Below are 20,638 nucleotides of genomic sequence, written 5' to 3' on the forward strand. Positions count from 1 at the left end.
TGACTCGGGTTTCGTGCTCGGCTGAATGATAATACGGAGCATTTGGCCACATTGAAATATAATCTATTTTCTAAACTCCATTTTTCAATTTTGGTTATATCTTGCTGTAATATGTGATGATCCTCTTTCTGCTCTATTTTTAAAATTAATTTTAGGTCATCAGCAAACAATAATGGTGTGGAGTTATAAACCACATTCGGCAAGTCATTGACGGTTAATATGAATAGTAGGGGTCCTAGATTGCTGCCCTGACTTACTCCTGACCTCGTAAAGTAGGGCTCGGAAAGGCTTCCATTGCAATCAACGTACTGACAGCGGTCTCTCAAGTAACTTGCAAAGAATGTCAGAGTGTGCGTAGTGCAGCCTATGGCGGCCAACTTCGAAAGCAGGATATCATTATCTACAGTGTCGAAAGCTTTCCGAAAATCAAAGTAGGCCACGTCCACCTGTAGTCCAGCATCCACCGCTGGCACAACGTGTGTCATAAGATCTAACAAGTTCCCCGTCGTTCCCCTCCCAGGACGAAAGCCGTGCTGCGCGTCCGATAGCAATGCACTTACCTGTGGGTACAGGCTGCTGTGAATCGCTGACTCGAACACCTTAGCTGGAGTGCACAACACTGCCACAGGCCTATAGTCACAGGGTTCAGGCCCACCACTGCCCTTCGGCACCGGTACTACCCGAGTGAGTTTCCAACGATCGGGGAACGTTGCAGATCGAATAAAAACATTGTATAAATGCAATAACGGACCTATCAATATTGCACGGCAGTCTTTAAAAATAAAGGCCGGAATACCATCTGGTCCAGCGGATCGCTTAGCCGGCAAGCGCGCGAGCGCTGCCCGCACGTCGGCGCGGCTCAGCGGCGCGAGATGGGCCCGCGCCGCCCCCGCCGCGCCGGCCGCACGGCCCGCGCTCGCCGCCGCCGCACTCAGCGCGGGAGGTTCCGGGTTATACACGGACTGGAAGTAACGAGCTAATTCATTAGCGCACTCATGATCTGCTAGTACCCGTCCATCTTTAATTAATTTCCGATTATTTGAATTCACCTTTTTTGATCTAATACACTCCCAGAATGCTCTCGGTTCTTTCGCTAAATGCTGTTGTACGCGATCGCGGTACGTGTCATGCGCACGTGCAGTCTCAGTTTTGACTCTCGCCCGATACTTTGCAAACTCCGCGTAGTCCTGAGGTAATTTACTAGTTTTGTATTTTTTATGTAAATTATATTTAATTTTTATTTCATTAATCAGATCAGCTGTATACCATACTGGGTATTTATATCTACTTTTTATTCGACAATTTTTTTTCAGGGGTACACATTTATCAAAAACGTCATTTAGCTTTTCGTAAAATAAGTCCAGAACTAAGTCCCCGTCCTGTGAACAGTACAACTCACTCCAGTCTATTTTACCTAATAAATCATACAATAAACTAAAGTTAGCTTTACTAAAATTCCATCTAGGCACTTTACTATTAGGCGCCGAAAAAGCGTGCGTCGGTAACGAAGCTTGTGTAGGTGATGTAACATCGCGAGGCGTAGGAGAGCAGTGCGCGGGAGGCGCGCGGGGGGGCGTCGGCGGCGACGACGAGCGCCGCGGCCGCGCGGACGGAGCGCGCGCACCGATGTCCACACTGACGGCCAGCGGGGGATGATACGCATCCACGGGCTCCAGGCCCTCGTCCGCTGCACTCACCGACACGTACCCGCTCACACCCAATACCAAGTCCAGCTGTCTATCGTGACAATTAGGTACCGCGTTACACTGAATGAATTCACAAAAGGCTTTGAAATATTCATAATAATTACAAATGTTATTATTGCATGAGTACAGATTGAAATCTCCCAGTATAATTAAACTATTTTTATATTTTAAACATAATTGTTCCAATATGTTAAACAACAATGAATATTCGTTATCGTCTGTATTAGGTGGTATATAAACAGTACAGCAAGCAAATAAAAAACGACTTTTTAGGTACACAGTAGCACAAATGAGTTCGAATTCGAGTTATATAAGTAATTAATAATTTACTATTTGTTACAGCTACACAAGGCTCTATGCGCTACAGCGGGTTGCGAGCACTCAACGCTACTCCTATATTTAATGCTACATTCGTGCAACACGTACAAACGACATATAAGCAATGTGGCGCAGATTGATCAGTTGGTAAGTATTATTAGGTCATTATTACTGGACTAGATTTTATGACAATGCGTATTTTGTTATTTTGAAACTCTAATTCGGTTTGTTTAAATTAAAACTGATGAAATATCTTTTCATTTCGAACATAAGTATTCTTATAAATCGTTTCATTTCAATTACGTTATCCTTCACATATACAATTAAATTAAGGATGCGAAAATATCTCCTATCTGAGTGTCTGTCGCTACTGCGCTTCCACGACAAAACTGTTGAACCAATTTATATCACAGATAATGTATTCTGTCTATAATATATAGAATCTATCTGTTTGTACGTATGTATGTGTAAAATCTGCTCTAGGATTTAGAGCCTGAAAGGAGTTTGGAGCCACAGGGAATAGCAAGTTATAAATATTGTTATAATAATTAAAAGATTGTCTTTTCCACTAAAAATGTGTTCCACTAAACTTGCTGTTTATCCTAATAAAATCGCTTTTTATCCTAATAAAAATCTAACTTCACAATATTCCATATTAAACAAATACCATTTCCTATGTTACAGATAGTGCCGATCCTACAAGTACTATACAACGCGCCGGATAATAACGCTCATCATATATACATGTCGCTAATAGTGCTGCTTATATTGACTGAAGACGATGCGCTTATCAAAATGTTCATACTATTGTAAGTAGAATTTTATTATAAATTATATTTATTTTGAAAATAAGTAGGACATAACACTTTTTAGCGTGAAATACTCGTTTAAGGCGAGATGAAGTCGGTATTTCCTATCTGACTACAATAAAAGAAACACCGAAATACAGACCCAAAATGTCATCATCTTCCTAGCCTGTGTTGGGTTCGACTTCCAGTTTAAACGGATGCAGCTGAGTACCAATGTGCCACATGGAGCTACCGCCTCTCTGACCTCCTCAATCCAGTTCCCTGTTCTCAGGTCCCCTAAGAAAACGAGTAAAAAACTCGCTCAATTCACATGTTTTTATTTATTTGTTTTGGGTTCATCAACAGTTGGCAATACTGTAAAATAAATGTGATGGAACGTCTGTATAAATTATGTCAACAATTGAACAAATAAACATGAAACATAATTGACGAGGCGTGGAGATTAACGCTCAATACTTCTCTATTTGAGAAGATGACTGCGCCAACTTTGTGGGACTATAAAAGGCTGATTTTGATTATACTAATTACTGAAGTTTTGTCCACAGATGTTAAAAATCTAACCTGGTACACAGAGAGAGCAATTTCAGAGATATCTCTAGGCGGTCTGATGGTGCTAGTAATACTACGAGCGTTACAATACAACATGGTGCGAGTCAGAGACAAATATCTGCACACCAACTGCCTAGCCGCCATCGCTAACATGAGCTGTGAGTTGTATATACTGCATCTTTAACTGTTCAGCCATTCAACCTTGAATAACGTCATAGAAAGTCACTCTTGAGTCTAGAGTTTAGAGAGTAATTTTATTCTGACGCTTTTAAAGAGAAACCGCTTGACCGATTTTAGTAAAATTTGGTGTGCATATAGCTAAAACCCAGGGCATGATTTTAAGACACTTTTATCCGGGTGCGCAGAATAGTTTAGTAGTGATTTCTCGATTTCTCTCGGCTAGTAAGAGCTAGAGATATCTCTAGGCGGTCTGATGGTGCTAGTAATATTACGAGCGTTACAATACAACATGGTGCGAGTCAGAGACAAATATCTGCACACCAACTGCCTAGCCGCCATCGCTAACATGAGCTGTGAGCTGTGTATGCTGCATCTTTAACTGTTCAGCCGTTTTAGAGTACACACTTCATAGACAGTTACTCTAGAGGAGTAATTTTATTTTGACGCTTTTAAAGAGAAACGACTGGTCCGATTTGAGTAAATTTGGTACGGATATAGCTAGCACCACGGTCAAGATTTTAAGATACTTTTATCCAGGTGCGCGAAGTGGTTTATTTATATAAAGTTAAGATAAACGAGGAAGATGAAGGATGATTATAAAGGCAGGAGTATGGTAGATTATGATAAATAAATATAAAAAATAATTTTTATATACTATATATTACATATATGTGTATTATTCTCGTTTTCAGGTGAATTCAGGAATCTACATCCGTACGTGGCCCAAAGGTTAATATCGCTGTTTGAGACTTTAACTAAAAGAAGAGCGAGGCTTTGGAACGAGGTTGAAGGTAAAACAATATTTATGATGATATTCTCCAGCGGATTATCGGCCACGGCAGCTGTTCTCATATAAGGAGATCAGCCAGCGGCGCAGGACATATTATAGTGCACGAGCATTTGCGCAGACACAGGTGCACTCACTATTCCTTCACTCTCATAACCCGATGGGACGACAATCCGACACCATAAAACTCAATATCACCAATAATTCAATATTATTATTGTACCTACGCAAAAGAGGGTGTTATGTGTATTTAACTGTGGCGCATTCCCTCTTAAACAGATGAACCAATTATGATATATTTTTAGATGAACTTAGTGTTTTTAAGCAAGTGTCATCAAAACTATAACAGCTAGTAGATCATTAAATATGTTTTATTTATTTTTCAGGTGGTGATTTAAATAACGTGGACTTACCTCATCACACAGAAGAGAAGACAGAAGAAATGGTAAGTTACATAATAGTTTATCATTAATCAATCTATGTTGGGGTCAATGTCCAATGTGCCTATCTGACCTCATCAACAAAGTTAACCGGATAACGACATGCCTTGGTAAGATTGGTTGTCAGCCTTTCTGGCTCCTGACTACCCGTAACGACTGCCAAGAACACCTGTCCAAGCTACTATTACTACCAGTAACTAGTAAGCTACCCGTAACGACCCCAATAATTTAACATGCCTAGTTGGTCACCTTATGATCAGTCAACCCGACTGTTTCTTAGCTACGAGCTCTTTTTCTTTCGCCTTATTGTTAAATAAACATAGAGTGAAACTTATAAAATATCCGTTATTATTTCTGGTGTAATTTTAAGCCAGTTTTATTAACAAAGCTCCTCATTTATTTATTTTTGTTTACAGATGGACCACATATCAGTACTCGACGAAGTCCTAAGGATGCTACTAGAGATAATAAACTCTTGCGTCGCTCATCAACTGACAAATAACTGCAATGTAGTGTACGCGTTGTTACACAAGCGACATCTATTTACTCAGCACACGCATCATCCAGTTGCGCAGAATATTGATATGGTAATATGTCTTTTGTTACTAAAACACTGTTATGTTACCGTCAACCCTGTTATGTTACCATCAACACTAGGCTATGTTACCATCGACACTGTAATGTTACCATCAATACTATATTATTGTTATGTTACTAACAGCACTGTGTTACCAACAACACTAAATTAAATTACTGGCTACATTGTTGTATTTCGGTAATATTATGTTATGTTATGGTAACACTACGTTATTTTACGGTAATGATGCGATGCTACTAGAGATAATAAACTCTTGCGTCGCTCACCAGCTGACGAATAACTGCAATGTGGTCTACGCTTTACTACACAAGCGACATCTATTCACACAGCACACGCATCATCCAGTTGCGCAGAATATTGATATGGTAATATTGTGTGTTTGAAAGCTTTTATTTATTTTACTAACAATACTACGTGATATTACGGCAACATTATATTATGTAAATTTTCTAGCAACTAGGTTTATACTATGTTATGTTGATGTTACCATGAGCTCTTCTTACATTGCGTGCTGGCATTGCTGCACAAGAGATATCCCGATATCAATATAGTAACACTGTCTTTCCTATGTTACCGGCAAACACTACATAATATGTTATGTTACCAAAAATACTGTCGTATTACCAAATACACTATGTAATGTAACGGCAATAACTGCTACGTACAACTAACGTGCTGTTGCCTAATTATTTTTAAGTTTATGAATACTTTGATATACAATAATACTAACATATTTATATTTTTATATTATTGTTTTCAGGTCATAGGTTATTTTTCAACGCGTTTGCAACGCGTGCAGGAAGAGCGGGCGGTGATTTGGGCGTCACCGAGGTATTGCAGTGCATTAAGAAAGGAGCTGAGCAGTGGTCTAGCGATAGACTAAAGGTATGCGATATTTTATCAATGTAAAATTATTTAATGATGCTGATAATCAGCACTTTTGAATTAATAATGAGTGTTAACAGCCTTAGTGACTTCTTCCATGTTTCGGAAGGCACGTTAAACTGGTGGGTGCCAGCTGTCGTTTGAACATCTTTGGCAGTGGTTATGTGAAGCCTGAATATATTAATAAGCTACTATATGGCTCTCCAACTCCTTTAATCTGTGCCCTATGTGGTCCTATATTACATAATGTACCACATGTACAACAATACTTATACAGAATTGACTACTATGTTTCCCAGGACTGGTTGAAGTTAGACAAGCAGCCTATCTCAGCTGTATACGGTTAGGTTATATTGCAAGATAGTATAGAAAAGGTTATAAAATACTAAAATCTTCCACTTACCTTCCAGAAATTCCCCGACCTAAAATTCCGTTACGTCGAAGAAGAAAGACCAGAGGAATTCTTCACTCCCTACGTTTGGAGTCTCGTGAGCTCCTGTGGCGGGGTCTACTGGGCCAGTGAGGGGGCGAGGGCTCTGGGAGACCTCCTCGCCTGCTGATCGACGAACTGTGTAATATATGATGTCGTGGTCAAGACGCTTATGTGCCGATGGGGATGAACGATGAAATATATGTATTGTATTGTAAATTGGTTAATAAATTGTTACTGTAACAGTTACTTGGGTAACATTTTTGGTTAGTTGAGTAACTTACTAAATAAACGCAAAAAGTAAATTATGCTAAATAATTTTTAGTCACAATTTTTTTCTGTATTTTTGCCTATGATGAACTATGTCGACGATACCCGATAGATGTTATTTAACGCCCGCTTTTGGTGCATGGCAACACAAAATCAAAATGGCGGCGCTGTCATGAATATCTAACTAATTTAGTGGTTATACTATTTTACTTCCTTTCCGCTATTGTAATATTTATTCAAAATTTTATTTTATTTTGTTATATGTAATAGTAAAATTATGGTATAGAATTTTCTGAACTTGTAATGTGACAATATGCTAGCTGCTAGATATTTTGAAATGTTTTAGAACTCTATAGAAATTAACTATTGCTTTGTAATAAGTTTATTATCTATACATATGTATTTAATTAAAACAAATCGATGAGCTATAAATATTATACTAGTAAATTTCTACACTGTGAATTACTATTAGAGTGACTATTTATAATTTATTTTATAAATAAGAACTCAGAAATTTACTTAAAAAATACATTTTGAAAACTCACACATTTGCTTTATGGCAACCTCTATAAAATTATTTAATATAAAGCTACAAAAATATAATTAACTTTTGCAGATACTGCAAATTATTGCATTCCTTGGTACATGAAAAACTTGGCTAAAGAATATTATAAATATATTAATTGATCTCTCTCCGGTGGTGTCGGATTGCCGTCCCATCGTGCCATGAGAGTGAAGGAATAGTGAGTGCACCTGTGTCTACGCAAATGCTCGTGCACTATAATATATCCTGCGCAGCTGGCTGATCTCTTTCTACAACAGCCGACATTATTGTTGAGTTCAAAATCAATTCAATTATTTTAGTTTTTAATTACAATATGTCTGAATTCCAATGTTAATCGCGTAGTATTTATAAAATCATAGCATTTGTGTTGTTTTAATCATCTTCATATTGTATACAAATCTTTTTCATTTACATGTTTTTTAATGTATGTACCTACAAAGTTCATTTATTAGATTTTTTGTTTTAGAGTAAAACTCATTAATTTGAAATAACCTGTCTTCCTTAATACAAGATTGTGAAAATTCAAACGAATGTATTTGTATGCTTATCCTTTGTAACCTATTTAGGTTTGTATCCCACACACCCGTAACTTATACCTATGTTCTATGACTTATGTATTTTTATGTTTGCAACACAATTACCATAATAGGAAGTTAGCTAAATATATAAAAAATTAAATAAAAATTAATTTATTTCAGGTAAGAAACCCATAATAACAAAATATTAAAGAAAACGATACAAATAAATATACAGAAAAATTATAAAATGTAATGAACAGAAAAATCTTCTTTACTATATTTTTGATTTTAAACTATTTAACTTATTTAATAAATACTTATCACAAACTTCATTTATTTTAAGTACATTCTCATCAATATAGTGCCTTTAAAGAAGGAACGATTTTATGCTATCGAAAGTAATTCTTCCAATTTCAATATTATTATTCATTCGAAGCTCACAAAATTTTTAAAAGCTGTAGTTCGTAAAATAAACTTGAAAGCTCAGCTATTTTAATTACATCATTAACTGCAATCGCAATAACTGATCCATCGTTGTTTGTCGATAAGAGATTGAATGTAGAGATCGATTATTGAAATCAGCAGTAAATTGGAGACACATTCTTTTGTGGATATTTATTTTCATTATGTTAATTTGTCTTTTAGATTTGTACATAAACGATACTGTTATATTGAAGCAAGTACTGCTCTCGTCAAATATCTTTGCCGCTCTGAAGTCAGCCATTTTACCTTCGCATGTGCAATAGTGTTTTCTTCATACTTTTGACGTTTCGTAGTGTCTTGTAAAAGAAAGATAGCGGAGATGCCATAAGAAAGGTATGTCAGGCGCCTTCTTGTAGGTCAAGCAACGTACGGTATGCGTGATCAGTTACTAGAATTAACGAGACATTCGGGTTCCTTGTCAAATCAAAATCAATTTGTCAAAGACTGGTCTTGATCGGTGACTTTGTTTTGAAAATAATAGGCGGGTTCCATAGAGCGTGCAAGGGCAGAGCTAGTAACGTTCCTCATCCCCGAACACCCGCATTTTGGGGCACTACTTTCTAGGAGATTTTGCGTTATGACATCTCTGCTAGTCATTTTGTTCTCTATTGACGTTTTGTAGCCTACTTCAGGGCGGCAAACTTATATGACGAGTGCAGTGATCTTTACGGTACAATCCGTTAAATATGTTATACCGTAGATTGTATAAACGCAATATAGGTTAAAGAACAATCAATAAATAAATGATATTTAATTATTAAAGTGTTTTATTTAATAGATAGACCCATACACATATCGGGTGTGTCATACCTAATCACAATAAATCCTATCACATATAGTTTATGATATTTTATGGCGAATTGTAAAAAGCAACCTAATCCATTCAGTGGTTTGGCCACAGGTCTTTGTTTTCATAATTTTACAACAACAGCAGAGATAAAATTAGGAGTATTGAATGTTTTGACCAGTTGACCAGTTTGTAATGACTGACTCTTATATGGTGTTCTAATTCTCGCATATTTTTATTCTATTTATCTACTTTATTTGAAAAATCATGTTTTTGCGTATTTTATGTTTTCCTTTGTGCTAATCAACATAATATATATTAACCAGTATATTAAACTATTGGTTGGAGACAAATTTTAGGTGTGTAAGCGGGTGGCACTCAGAGTATTACTTAGCGGATCTAGATAAAACCTTAGCGTTCCTCTCTGGATAAATGAGCTGTCTAACACTGAAATATTTTTTCACATCGGTCCAGTAGTTCCTAAACTATTAAAGAGAGTAATAAAATCTTTTGATTCCTCCAACGTATAAGCGTTTACCTAATATAACAATAGTCATGAATCTGAATCTGTCTGATGTGAAGAATAAAGAAATATGATCAACTTACTGCATTAATAATTTTCGCTTCGCAATCGCTGTCCCACATAGATCAGCAGACTCTAACAATTTGTTTTCTTCTCCAAAGATCTAAAAGTACACGCTTTTTACAACAATTATATAAACAAATTAATTTAACACTGGAATACATAAATGATACGTCTAATGTTCAAGATTCTAAAACAAAATATTTGAATTTTGCCGCCATGCTTCCGAACGGCATAGACAATACCACTTGCTAACTACGCATGCGAAATAATTTTTCAATAATACTTTCCTTGTATTGTCCTTCAAATGACAAACCTTGAATATTTTACAGTGCCGAGATATTTTCCTAACAATTATTATATTTACGTGCAAAATGAAAACAAAAAATAAAATAAAAGTAGGTATAGACAAATCTTTACTTCCTTCCGATTTGAAATCAAATCAATCGACAATAGGAGTGGGTAATATAGCTTTTCACAATATCAAATCGAAACTATATATTGATATTTGATATCGGATTTCGAAACTATATATTTTCTGAAACTATATATTAACAGATACGCGTAATCCGTCTCATGATGTTGTATCATTCCATAAAGCGTATTGTGAGTGAGAACCACCTAGGCATGCGATATTGTAAATATCGTAATACGATGTATCTCTAAGGAGCTAAATTACAAACAACGGTTTTGTCTAGATACTTAGCTGAAGTTTAAACATCACTAATTTCACGTGATGAAAAAGCCTATTACGTAGTTAGAGAAAACATACAATCGTCATCATCAATGAACTGTCCTTCATACTTTTACCAGGCTTAGGACTGGCTGCATTATTGTCTGTTATGAAAAGTTTTATAATAAATTATACCTAAATGTAGGTGCCGAACGATAAAATAATGCAGGCGTATTTAACAGTTCATTTGATGATATATACAAACTTTTTATATTTACACTATTTACATTGTCTTTTTACATTTTCAACTATTTACGTTGTTTGTTCAGCATTTATTTAAATCTGTTTTCATCTAGATTTACGTTCAAAGATACGAGCTGGTTTACTTTTGATGTTGTCAGCCGAGTGCGACGATCATTTATAATTAGTCCCGTTTTGCTAAAGATCCTCTCGCATGGAACTGACGTCGCCATGATGTTTCCATATCTTTTTAATAGTTTCGCCAAGTATGGATATGTAAACTTATGTTTGCGCCACCATTCGAGAGGGCAGTTCCACGTAGTTCCTGTGAAAACTGGCAACAGGTCGTCATTCAAATAGCCATCTATTTCTTTAATGGCTTTTGACACCGGTGTCCCGACATTTTGCTTTTCCCACTATTTCGTTTAAAATTGTCCATGGTGAAAACTTATCAGCATTGTGGTCCTCAGATGCCGAGACGGGTGCCTCTTCTCGCGCTCTCTCCTGCGCTATAATACCACTTACTAAGTCCTGGACTCGTTTCTTAGTATTTATAATTTCATTTTCGTCAGAAAAGACAGCCAGTTTGTATCGAGGATCTAAAAATGTACATACCGAAAATGTTCCACTTCTTTCAAGATTGGAGAATCTGGTTATTAGTCCTGTCCTTAAAGTGTAAATTAGCTCTTTAGATACATCACAGAATTCTTCGTCCAGGAGTTTATCACATGATGATATTAGACACCGTGTCATGACTATGACTGAACTACCAGTCATATACTTTTCGCCGCTCATCGATTCTGTCGCGTCCTCGAACGGTTTCAATATTTTTGTGACTTCGGCAAGTAGCAACCACTCTTCGTTGGTAATAATGGGAAGGTCTTTTCTGATGACTGCAACTGTAGACCTAATGCAATGTTCCAGTTCCACGAAGCGCCGTATCATGTGAAAGCTGGAGTTCCAGCGCGTCGGAACTTCTTGAATCAAACGTTTTGGTACGCAGTTTGGCTGATCATTAGTTTGTGCTTTTAATAATTTCTCTAAGGCGGTACTGTTTTTTAAAAAGCGCACAATTTTTTACTTTATCTAATACGGACTGTAGAGTCTGCTCTCTTGTAATGGCATTCTGTAAAATCAAATTAAGCGTGTGTCCATAGCATCCATAATGCTTCCAACCGATGTTAGTAACCGCTCTTTGAATATTGGCCGCATTATCAGTTACTATAAAATTAATTTTGTTTAATGTTAATTCATATTTACTCATTACATCATTTAACACACTCTGAATGTTTTCACTCGTATGAGAATCTTCGAAATTAGAACAGTCCAGCAAGATGGTCTTTAGCTCGAACTCCTCCGTGATAAAATGACCGGTAACAGCCAAATACGATTCATTGGCTCTTGACGTCCATAAGTCAGCTGTAAGACACAAATGTTCAATGCTACCCAATGTCGTTTTAAAGTTTCTTCGTTTTATTGTACAAGGCAGGAATCATGACGTTAGAAATAGTTTTTCTAGTCGGGAGTTGATAGCCAGGGATCCAGCGCATAACTTTTTTAAAAGCTCGTTCCTCTACTAATGTAAAGGGGTGATAACTATCTATGAATAAGTCTAGTACATCATTGTCGATCTTTCTTTTCAAGTCACCTGATATTTTTTTAGTGGCGCCATATCTTTCTATACCTTGTTGTCTTACGTGACGTGGGGGTGAAACTGTTGGATTCGCTGCTGTTGAAGTTGAGGCGATTGGGTTTGCTAACGTAGTTATTGTAGCCGATGTTGACGGTGTTGCAGATGAATCTGCGGCAATAATCTGACTTGCTGAGGCAGTTTGGAAAGTCGTAATATCTTGCTGCCCGGTAGCAACTCTCGTATATGCATCTAAATGCTTTTTTAAATGTGCCTTTAGATTGCCTGTCGTACCTTTTATAACTATAACTGTCACCACAAACACGACATTTGGCTTTTTGTCCACTAAATTTGTTTTGTCAAAATAGTCCCATAAAATACTCGAATTTATACGAGACATTTTTAAAAATAGTTTTAACACGAGTCACAAAATGTTTCAATATAAGTACCTAACCTACTCTAATTTTTACACTTAAATTTTATTTACACCTTAATACCTACACACATTAATACTCAAGTTAAGAAATTAAACTATTTTAAATACTAAACTAACACAAATTAACAGAAAATCAAATCGTAAGTAAGTAATAATGAGGAACAACAATAATGCGCTCACTCAATAATTGCTAGCACGAAACTAAAAAATAGAATTTTAAAATTTCTTTGCTTTCTAGTTCAAGGCCAGAGGACAACAAGCGTCATGCGCGAAGTTAATAAATCCTTGCAAATTATGTAATGTAATATGCATCATTATTACTTTAAAAGAAAGTTGAAATTCCTTTAACAATCTTGCCAAAATACTAAAACAATTCTTCAAACAGACTTATTGCATTTGACATAAGGTTCAGAATAGTACCTACGGATTATTAAGCTACGTTCTACGTTGGTTTTATTAATCACGCGCCCCCTCTCGGCCGGCTGCTAAGTTATTTCGTCGGTGTAGAGACTAGAGATCGTGTCACATCGTGTATACTCGGTCTTTATTCGGTAAATCGGTTTAATACGATACGTACGACAAGCTCATACTCGCCCTCGGATACGTTTTGGAGCAATATAGTGTTTCGCCCGATATATAGATTCAGATTAAGCCGATATCGGATTTTAGATATTGCACCAATATATAGATTCAATATCTATATACGTTTTGTATCACCCACTCCTAATCGACAAGAATGTGGTGTTGTGAATGTGATAGAAGTGCGTAAACAATGCATTTTGTTCAATAAATAAACATTTATTCGTGAAGGTTTTATTCTGTACAGTATATAAAACTCTGTGAAACAATCTAGTGGTTTGTGTAATATTACTGCGTGCCTAAAATTTAAATTAGTGCAAAAATCGTCAATTTCAGGTAAGTGAAATAATTCCGATGTTTATCGTTTTTTTTCCATATTTTATACAAATAATATTCATATTATTTTATTTATTTCGTTACTATATTATTTTTTTTCGTATTTTATTCAAATAATATGCATTTTGTTTTCTTTTCTCGTCTCTATATTGATAAAAGTCGCATTAGATCTGATATTTAATGAAATTATTCTAATTAACTGCGTTGCGTCAATTGTTTTATTTATATTTTGAATTCTTGAGTGTTTACCTGTTATTATTTTTAATTTTTATGTAGTTCAATTTGGTAGATATTGCGTAGCTCTTGGGTACAATATATTTATCGTGTTAAAAAGCCTAGAATTGAGTAAGTAAATTCTTATTTTTATGAAATTGGTTTATATTTTTTATTTAAAATATTCTAAAATATATCTACGTATATTTTCCTACATTATCCTAGTAGACAGATATATTAAAAATAAAACAAAAGCACATAGGTAATAAAGATTTTGTTTTACAGAAACTATGATTTATTTTGAATGTGGAAGTTATGAAGTAGAAAAAAGAAAGAAAAATCATTTGGTTGGCAAAGAAGAACAAAATAATGGAATATCCCTTTGACCTAATTCATTTTGCCCAAGTACTGTTTATGTGTCCACAAAAATTATAACTAGATAAGAAAACTGTATTCGGATATTTATGTTCAGTTTATTTTTATTTCTATTAAAATAGTAAAAAACAAATTCTTCATCTCTTTTTACTAGTCCGTGCTTCAAGTTATAAAAAATCGTTGAAGATGGTGTATAATTTAAAAAATAAAACTTGCATATTTGTTTGTATATTATGAACAGTACCTACAGACATATAAAATGTGTTGCAAACTGATTATCTTTTCCTTTATTTTATATAACAGCATCATTCGGAGCATTCTAGAATATTGTAGTACAGTTTGGAGTCTTTTTACCAGATACACTCTGATAGAATAGAGCGGGTACAAAAAGACCTGTGTTATTCTCACAAAAGGTGTCATGTTTTAAATTCCTACAGTTCTAAATTAAGTTATTATAGAAAGAAATCTTTAAACGCATATTGAAAAATCTTAGATTTCCTGTGTTTGTACAAATTTATTAATGGTTCTTTAGATTCTCCTGAGCTTCTACAGAAAGCTAATTTTATTGTCCTATGTAACAGCAGCCGTTTAATCTCAATACTACATTATTTCTCCTCATACTCCCACTCGGACGGAGGTTGGATAGGCAGTTTCTCCTTGTAAAACTCGTACTCAGCTACATCCTGTTAGACTGGAAGCCGACCCCAACATAGTTGGGCAAAGGGTCGCTAGCTGATTATGAAGTACAGTCATACATAACATAGCATGAATTATGTTATAATCATTGGCGGTTCCATACGCTGCACTCAGTGCAATCAATAGGAATGTGACCCAAATACTTGATAATTAAGTTAATTAATAATTGCATGACCACGTAATTAAACAATGGGTAAAAGCTAAGTCCCAAAGGTTTGGAGGTGTGGGAATTGAATAAATAATGTATTAGATAGTAATAGAATAGAGTGTGTTCAATAGAAATTAGTTTCTACTTTTAATAGTGTAACTCACTTTAATCATGCGGGGTTGTTCTGTGCTGCCCTTGTTTATTTTCTGAATAGGTGAATGAATATTTCAAGATGCTGACTCTAGAGAGCTCTTCAAGTCCTCAGTACAAGGCATAAGCCTTTTATTGTCCTACTGCAGGGCATAGGCCTCTTTCCATAGGGAGAAGGAATAGGCATTAATGACCAAGCTTGCTCAAAGCGGATTGTTAATTTTAGACTTTAATGTCCAGGTTCTACTATTTAGATGTTTTCCTTAACTTTTACTCAGTCATTGGTGTCCCAATAATACTAAGAGAGTGCAAATAACTAATATAAAAAACCTTAACCTTCCTAGAAGAAATAGAAAATAATTTTCTATTTTAAATACCTAAAAGGATGACATCCTTGCTTCAGATTTTAGATTTCTCCTAACATTATTCAAACTGAAGTAAAAGAAGTTATTATTCGAAAAACATCTCTCAACTTGTAATTCCGGGATCAGCGACAAGCCACTTCGGAATATCGTATTGGATCATCGAAGTAGGTCAAAAGCTAACTAATCTATCAACGATAATGCAAGAATGCAATTATATCTTTGCATTCCGCCTATCTGTTTACTTACTGACTCAATTAACGAACGTAAGGCGGAGTTTACAACAACGTAAATCAAGTATTTTATAGGTATTTTAAGTACCTAAGAAAAGTTCATTTACATAGTGAAATTACAAAGTAAATACATGAGAACCTGAGAATTAAAAGTCCCTGAACACTATTTCGGGATTTTCTGCTGTCTGTACTTTTGTCGCGAAAAAATTATTATCCTGTCAAAACAAATTGCCTACTTTATAGAAAAATCCTGACGAGGTAAATAAGCCCCTAAAATTATGATCCAGCGTGCCCCTTAGCTGTTAGTCAGCGACGCCCTAAGCCGAGGCTCGTACCCCACAGGGCTGCTCTTAGCGCAATCGCTTAGTTTGTTAGCTTTTTGTCCCTGGCTGGAGACCTTAAATTCTAGGCATCCACAGGGCTCAACCGGACAAGGTTGTCAGTCAGCCGGCTCAACAGGTCAACAAGTCAACAGGCTCTTAGGCTGAACTGCGATGCCATTCACAAAAATAAGACGTTATGTAAATAAGTATAAGGACCATTATCCAAATGCTTATGATACCCTGACACGAGAGATGCTGCAGGCTACGACTTAATTCTATTTGCCATTCATATAAATATGCCTTTATTGATTGATGATACAATATAGTATTCATTACTCATTGTCGGTTAAGCGCCACACGACAAAGGTGAGTGCACATTGGTATCTAGTATATTAAATGCAAATAGACTTTTAAATTCCCGGCTAACTGGGTTGAGGAGATCAGACAGGACAAGCGCTCCTTGTAAAACACCAGTACTCAGCTGCATACGGTTAAACTGGAAGCCAACCCCATAATAGTTAAGGAAAGCCTAGGCAGATTAGCCTTTAAATTCAACTATCTATGGTATCTGTTTTACTGCGAAATATTGTCATTAAAAAGGGAATGAAAAATTGCCTGCGTGCTGGTGGTTGGGACATCAAAAAGTGTCAAAGTAACTAAGCCAAAATCTAATCCAGAAAAACAAGCAAAACTTTAATCAGTCCCTCTCGAACATACTTCAAAATTGAGTGTGTTTGAAAGTTAAAAATGCGGAATGTGGAGCCATCAACGGATGAACCTTTGTAGTACAAAGAGTATTGTTTCGCGTCATGCGTACAGCCTTGAATGTGCCCTGATGGCTGTCAGTAGGAGTCCATGGAGAGCAACATGACTAGCGGAGATGCCATAACGGAAAATCACTTAAGAATGTAGCGCGCCAAAATGCGGGTGAGTGGGACGAGGAACGTTACCGTTTTCGCCCTTAAACGCCTTCTTTGGAGCCGACTATTTTTGTAATACCAAAATCATTGACAAGTCTCAAAGAACGAGAACGCCTCGTGAGTTTAACGTAATTGCTCGTTTTGGTCATACGAATTTGACCCAGAAGAAGATGCCTGACCTACCTTTCTCATTGGCATCTCTGCTCATCTATCCTTACTCCGTGGTAGGAGTTAACGAAGGAAGTCGATAATAATCAGGGGAAGGGAATGAATGACGCCGTAGGTAATGAGTAAAACAGTTTGCTCATACATGAACACCTATCTTTGTAGGTATAGTAACTTCTACTCGCGTGGTTTTCGCTATGTTTTAAACATATTTATGAATCAGGTGTCCTTTTTAACCGACTCCAAAAACGGTTTAAGTTTTTAGTTTTATTGATTTTAGAACTAGGTATAGTCTGGTTATGTCATGTATGTGTAAAGGAATTGGGTGTAGGGTAAATATGCCAAATGTCGGCCTCCCCAAACTTCGGCCGTCTGTACATTTTCAGCTTGCATTCATTCAAAAGGTAATTAAGTGTTAGTTTTGCTCCTCGAATTGCAACCTTGGTTTATACTCTATACGTACAAATCGTTACTATCCGATTCTGTCACTTACTCTTCTCATACTGAGCGTCAGTAGCGATTGCGCCGTTGAAACATCAAATTCGCACGTAAAGTAGCTTACTCGAAGTGAATACTCACATTTTGGGGATTGATATTAGAACGATAAAACATTTATTTATTTTGTTTTAAGCTTGATTATCACTAATGGGTTATTTTACTATATTTTAAGATAGTTTTGAGTATATTTTTCAAGGAAAAATAGGAGGCCGCCATTAGGACAACAGTTTTGACTTAAACCGAGTCTCGGCCGTGGCCGACTTAAAGCAAATGCAGTCTATTTTATAAATTCCTATTGTACTAATTCCGTTGGCTTAACAAGAGAATTTGCAAAGCTTATAGGAAAATAGATCTATTTTACGTTTAATAGCCAAATAACGGCCGGGGTGATATTAGTTGAATCTCGAGAAATAAGGTACAAGAAATAGGGGCCGACATTAGAATCGTAAATAATCGTAATGTCGACCAGCCTCTATATTCAAGCGCCACTATACAGGCTGATGAAAAATACTTTTATATTTTTCATTTTCTCAAAATGAAATAATTTATTTATTAGAATTCATTATATCGTAAAGGAGTTAAGTTTAAATGTAGGAGTTGACAGTTTTGTAGGCATGTTTATGGTAGCTTTATAGTTTGGGACTTGCTATCTATTAAACCGTTCTTATTAGCTTAAAAAATATAAATGGTTGGTCGTGAAAACGACTTTTTGTTTAGGGAAACAAAAACATTTTGCTATAAATTAAACAAATACAATTACAAATGTATACTTAGTATTATATTATAATTCTGCTAAAATAAATCATGTTAATAATATTTGTCACTGCCTTAATTTAAAACAGCGTATACCCGGCCGACATTTGGAAAAAACGCGACCGACCTTGGGCCGTGAATGGCCGACTTTAGGGTTTTTCTGTTCTCGACGCATCTAAGCCTTATTACTTTTTTCTTTTCGTAGAAATATCAATCTTATGCCTATAAACATGACATAGATTAATCAAACTATCCAAAACCGCATCAGAAACTATCTTTCGTTGGAAACTGACGGTACTATAGCGAACCGCAATCAGAAAATCGCTAAGGGGCCGACATTTGGCGTATTTACCCTACCTTTGTATTTCTATGATAAGCAGGAATGCAGGTATGTATTTACCCATATATTGTTTCATTAGACTAGCTAGGCTCTTTTTATAAGTCACTGCTGAGTTTTGATTTGAAAGTTCTCATTTTCACATTTTAAATATTAGTCAGTTTTATTTAAGCACCTAGGTACTTATTTGCCAAATAAAGCTTTGCCGCAGTTTCGAAAACAAAGACGATTCTGGGTAAATCTCATTACCTTACCTATATTTAGATAAATACTTAACATTCCGACACGAGGACATTTCAAAAATCAATTAATCTTAGACATTGATGTATGAACCGCTGTGCTGTTTATTTACGACTGAGAGACAACTAAGTTGACGACTTTATTAGTGAGGAGACCGAATGAATGATTTCCTGGGACAAATGTGCTGTTGAGACAAGATTTTTTGTCTTTGCTCTTGCACTGGGCTGTTAAATTGTGGATTTATTGAAATGACTGGGCCGGAATAACCATATTTGATATTAAATAGAGAACCAGTAACCTTCTTAATTATAGGCCGAGGATTCAATCATCAGTTAACACCTATTTGAGGAATAAATACGGGGTCTAACATGTTTGACCTGGCTATTGACAACTTCGCTCCAGTTCTCCATTTTGTTGAATTTGCTCCTCAATAGGTAATTTTAGAGCTTTCAAAAATTCTTACTCTTAATTAGACATATTGTTACTTAAGTAGTCCAAAGAATTGGCATACTGTGTGTACCCATGAATAAGTGTAGTACCCATGCATGAAGGTTTTAGTCAAGAAATACTAAATAAGTACTTACCTACTAAGTTCGGTTGTTACTAAAGCACCGTCCGCCAGTGAACTGTAGGTGCCATAATCGACAATTCAATTATTTATCCATTGACCCGTTTCCGACGGCGCTTCATAAATTCTTCCGACGTCCAACCTCTTATTTGGACGAGAACACAACGTGAATCCTAATTGAAGCCATTTATCACATTACCATTTAAGTTTGTCATCGTTTCCCGCCATATTTTCGTGCAGTGAGTGGCGCGAAATGGGACACGCGAACCGTGCGTTAGAATTTTAAAAATATCGGTTTTAATTTTAGACCAAAGAGTTTTGTTAATGAAGGTTTTATTTGTGAAAGTTTATCGTACTTTTGAACTAGTTTTTGGGTAAAATGCTGTGTTGTTAATGTATTTTTGTTTAGACCGTGACAATTGATTTTGTGTGATATTGTATTGTAATTAGTTTGGAGTGACGTGACGTTTAATGTAGTGTAGGCATGTGATAGTGTTATGTTTCTGACCGATATCGGACTTAATGTTATGTTTTCTCTGTATCGGAGCTTATTTACAACCAAAGGGAATGTGTCGATATATGAAAATGTTAAAAATATTGACTCAGTCAGTGTAAAACTGCATTTCCCTATTAATAAAACATAAAACAATCTGTAGAACCTTTACCTACTACTTCTACTTTAAGCCAGGATTACAACAGTTGAATTGTCCATTGCAATCATTATTCTTCTCTTTGCCAACTTGCATACTTACATTGACTATTACCTACTCTTACTTACGGTGTCGCAAAACAAGAATGAAACAATCCCCAACAAATCATTACAACCTATAATACAAAACCGTAAACATAAAGCAC

General features: G+C 35.9%; 1 protein-coding gene across 1 annotated transcript in view; it reads left to right on the forward strand.

The window, feature by feature from the left end:
* The window catches only part of LOC110384623 (dymeclin), a 59,329-nt gene extending 51,197 nt beyond the window's left edge, over positions 1-8,132 (forward strand). The window contains 9 exon segments of the mRNA XM_064042086.1: positions 2,049-2,171; positions 2,709-2,821; positions 3,338-3,540; positions 4,255-4,353; positions 4,736-4,794; positions 5,206-5,376; positions 6,148-6,187; positions 6,190-6,272; positions 6,683-8,132. Of these exon segments, the coding sequence (XP_063898156.1) occupies positions 2,049-2,171; positions 2,709-2,821; positions 3,338-3,540; positions 4,255-4,353; positions 4,736-4,794; positions 5,206-5,376; positions 6,148-6,187; positions 6,190-6,272; positions 6,683-6,832 (1,041 nt within the window). The 3' untranslated portion in view covers positions 6,833-8,132.
* The last annotated feature ends 12,506 nt before the right edge of the window (positions 8,133-20,638 follow it).

Source organism: Helicoverpa armigera, chromosome 27 (genome assembly GCF_030705265.1).
Source record: "Helicoverpa armigera isolate CAAS_96S chromosome 27, ASM3070526v1, whole genome shotgun sequence".
NCBI lineage: Eukaryota > Metazoa > Arthropoda > Insecta > Lepidoptera > Noctuidae > Helicoverpa > Helicoverpa armigera.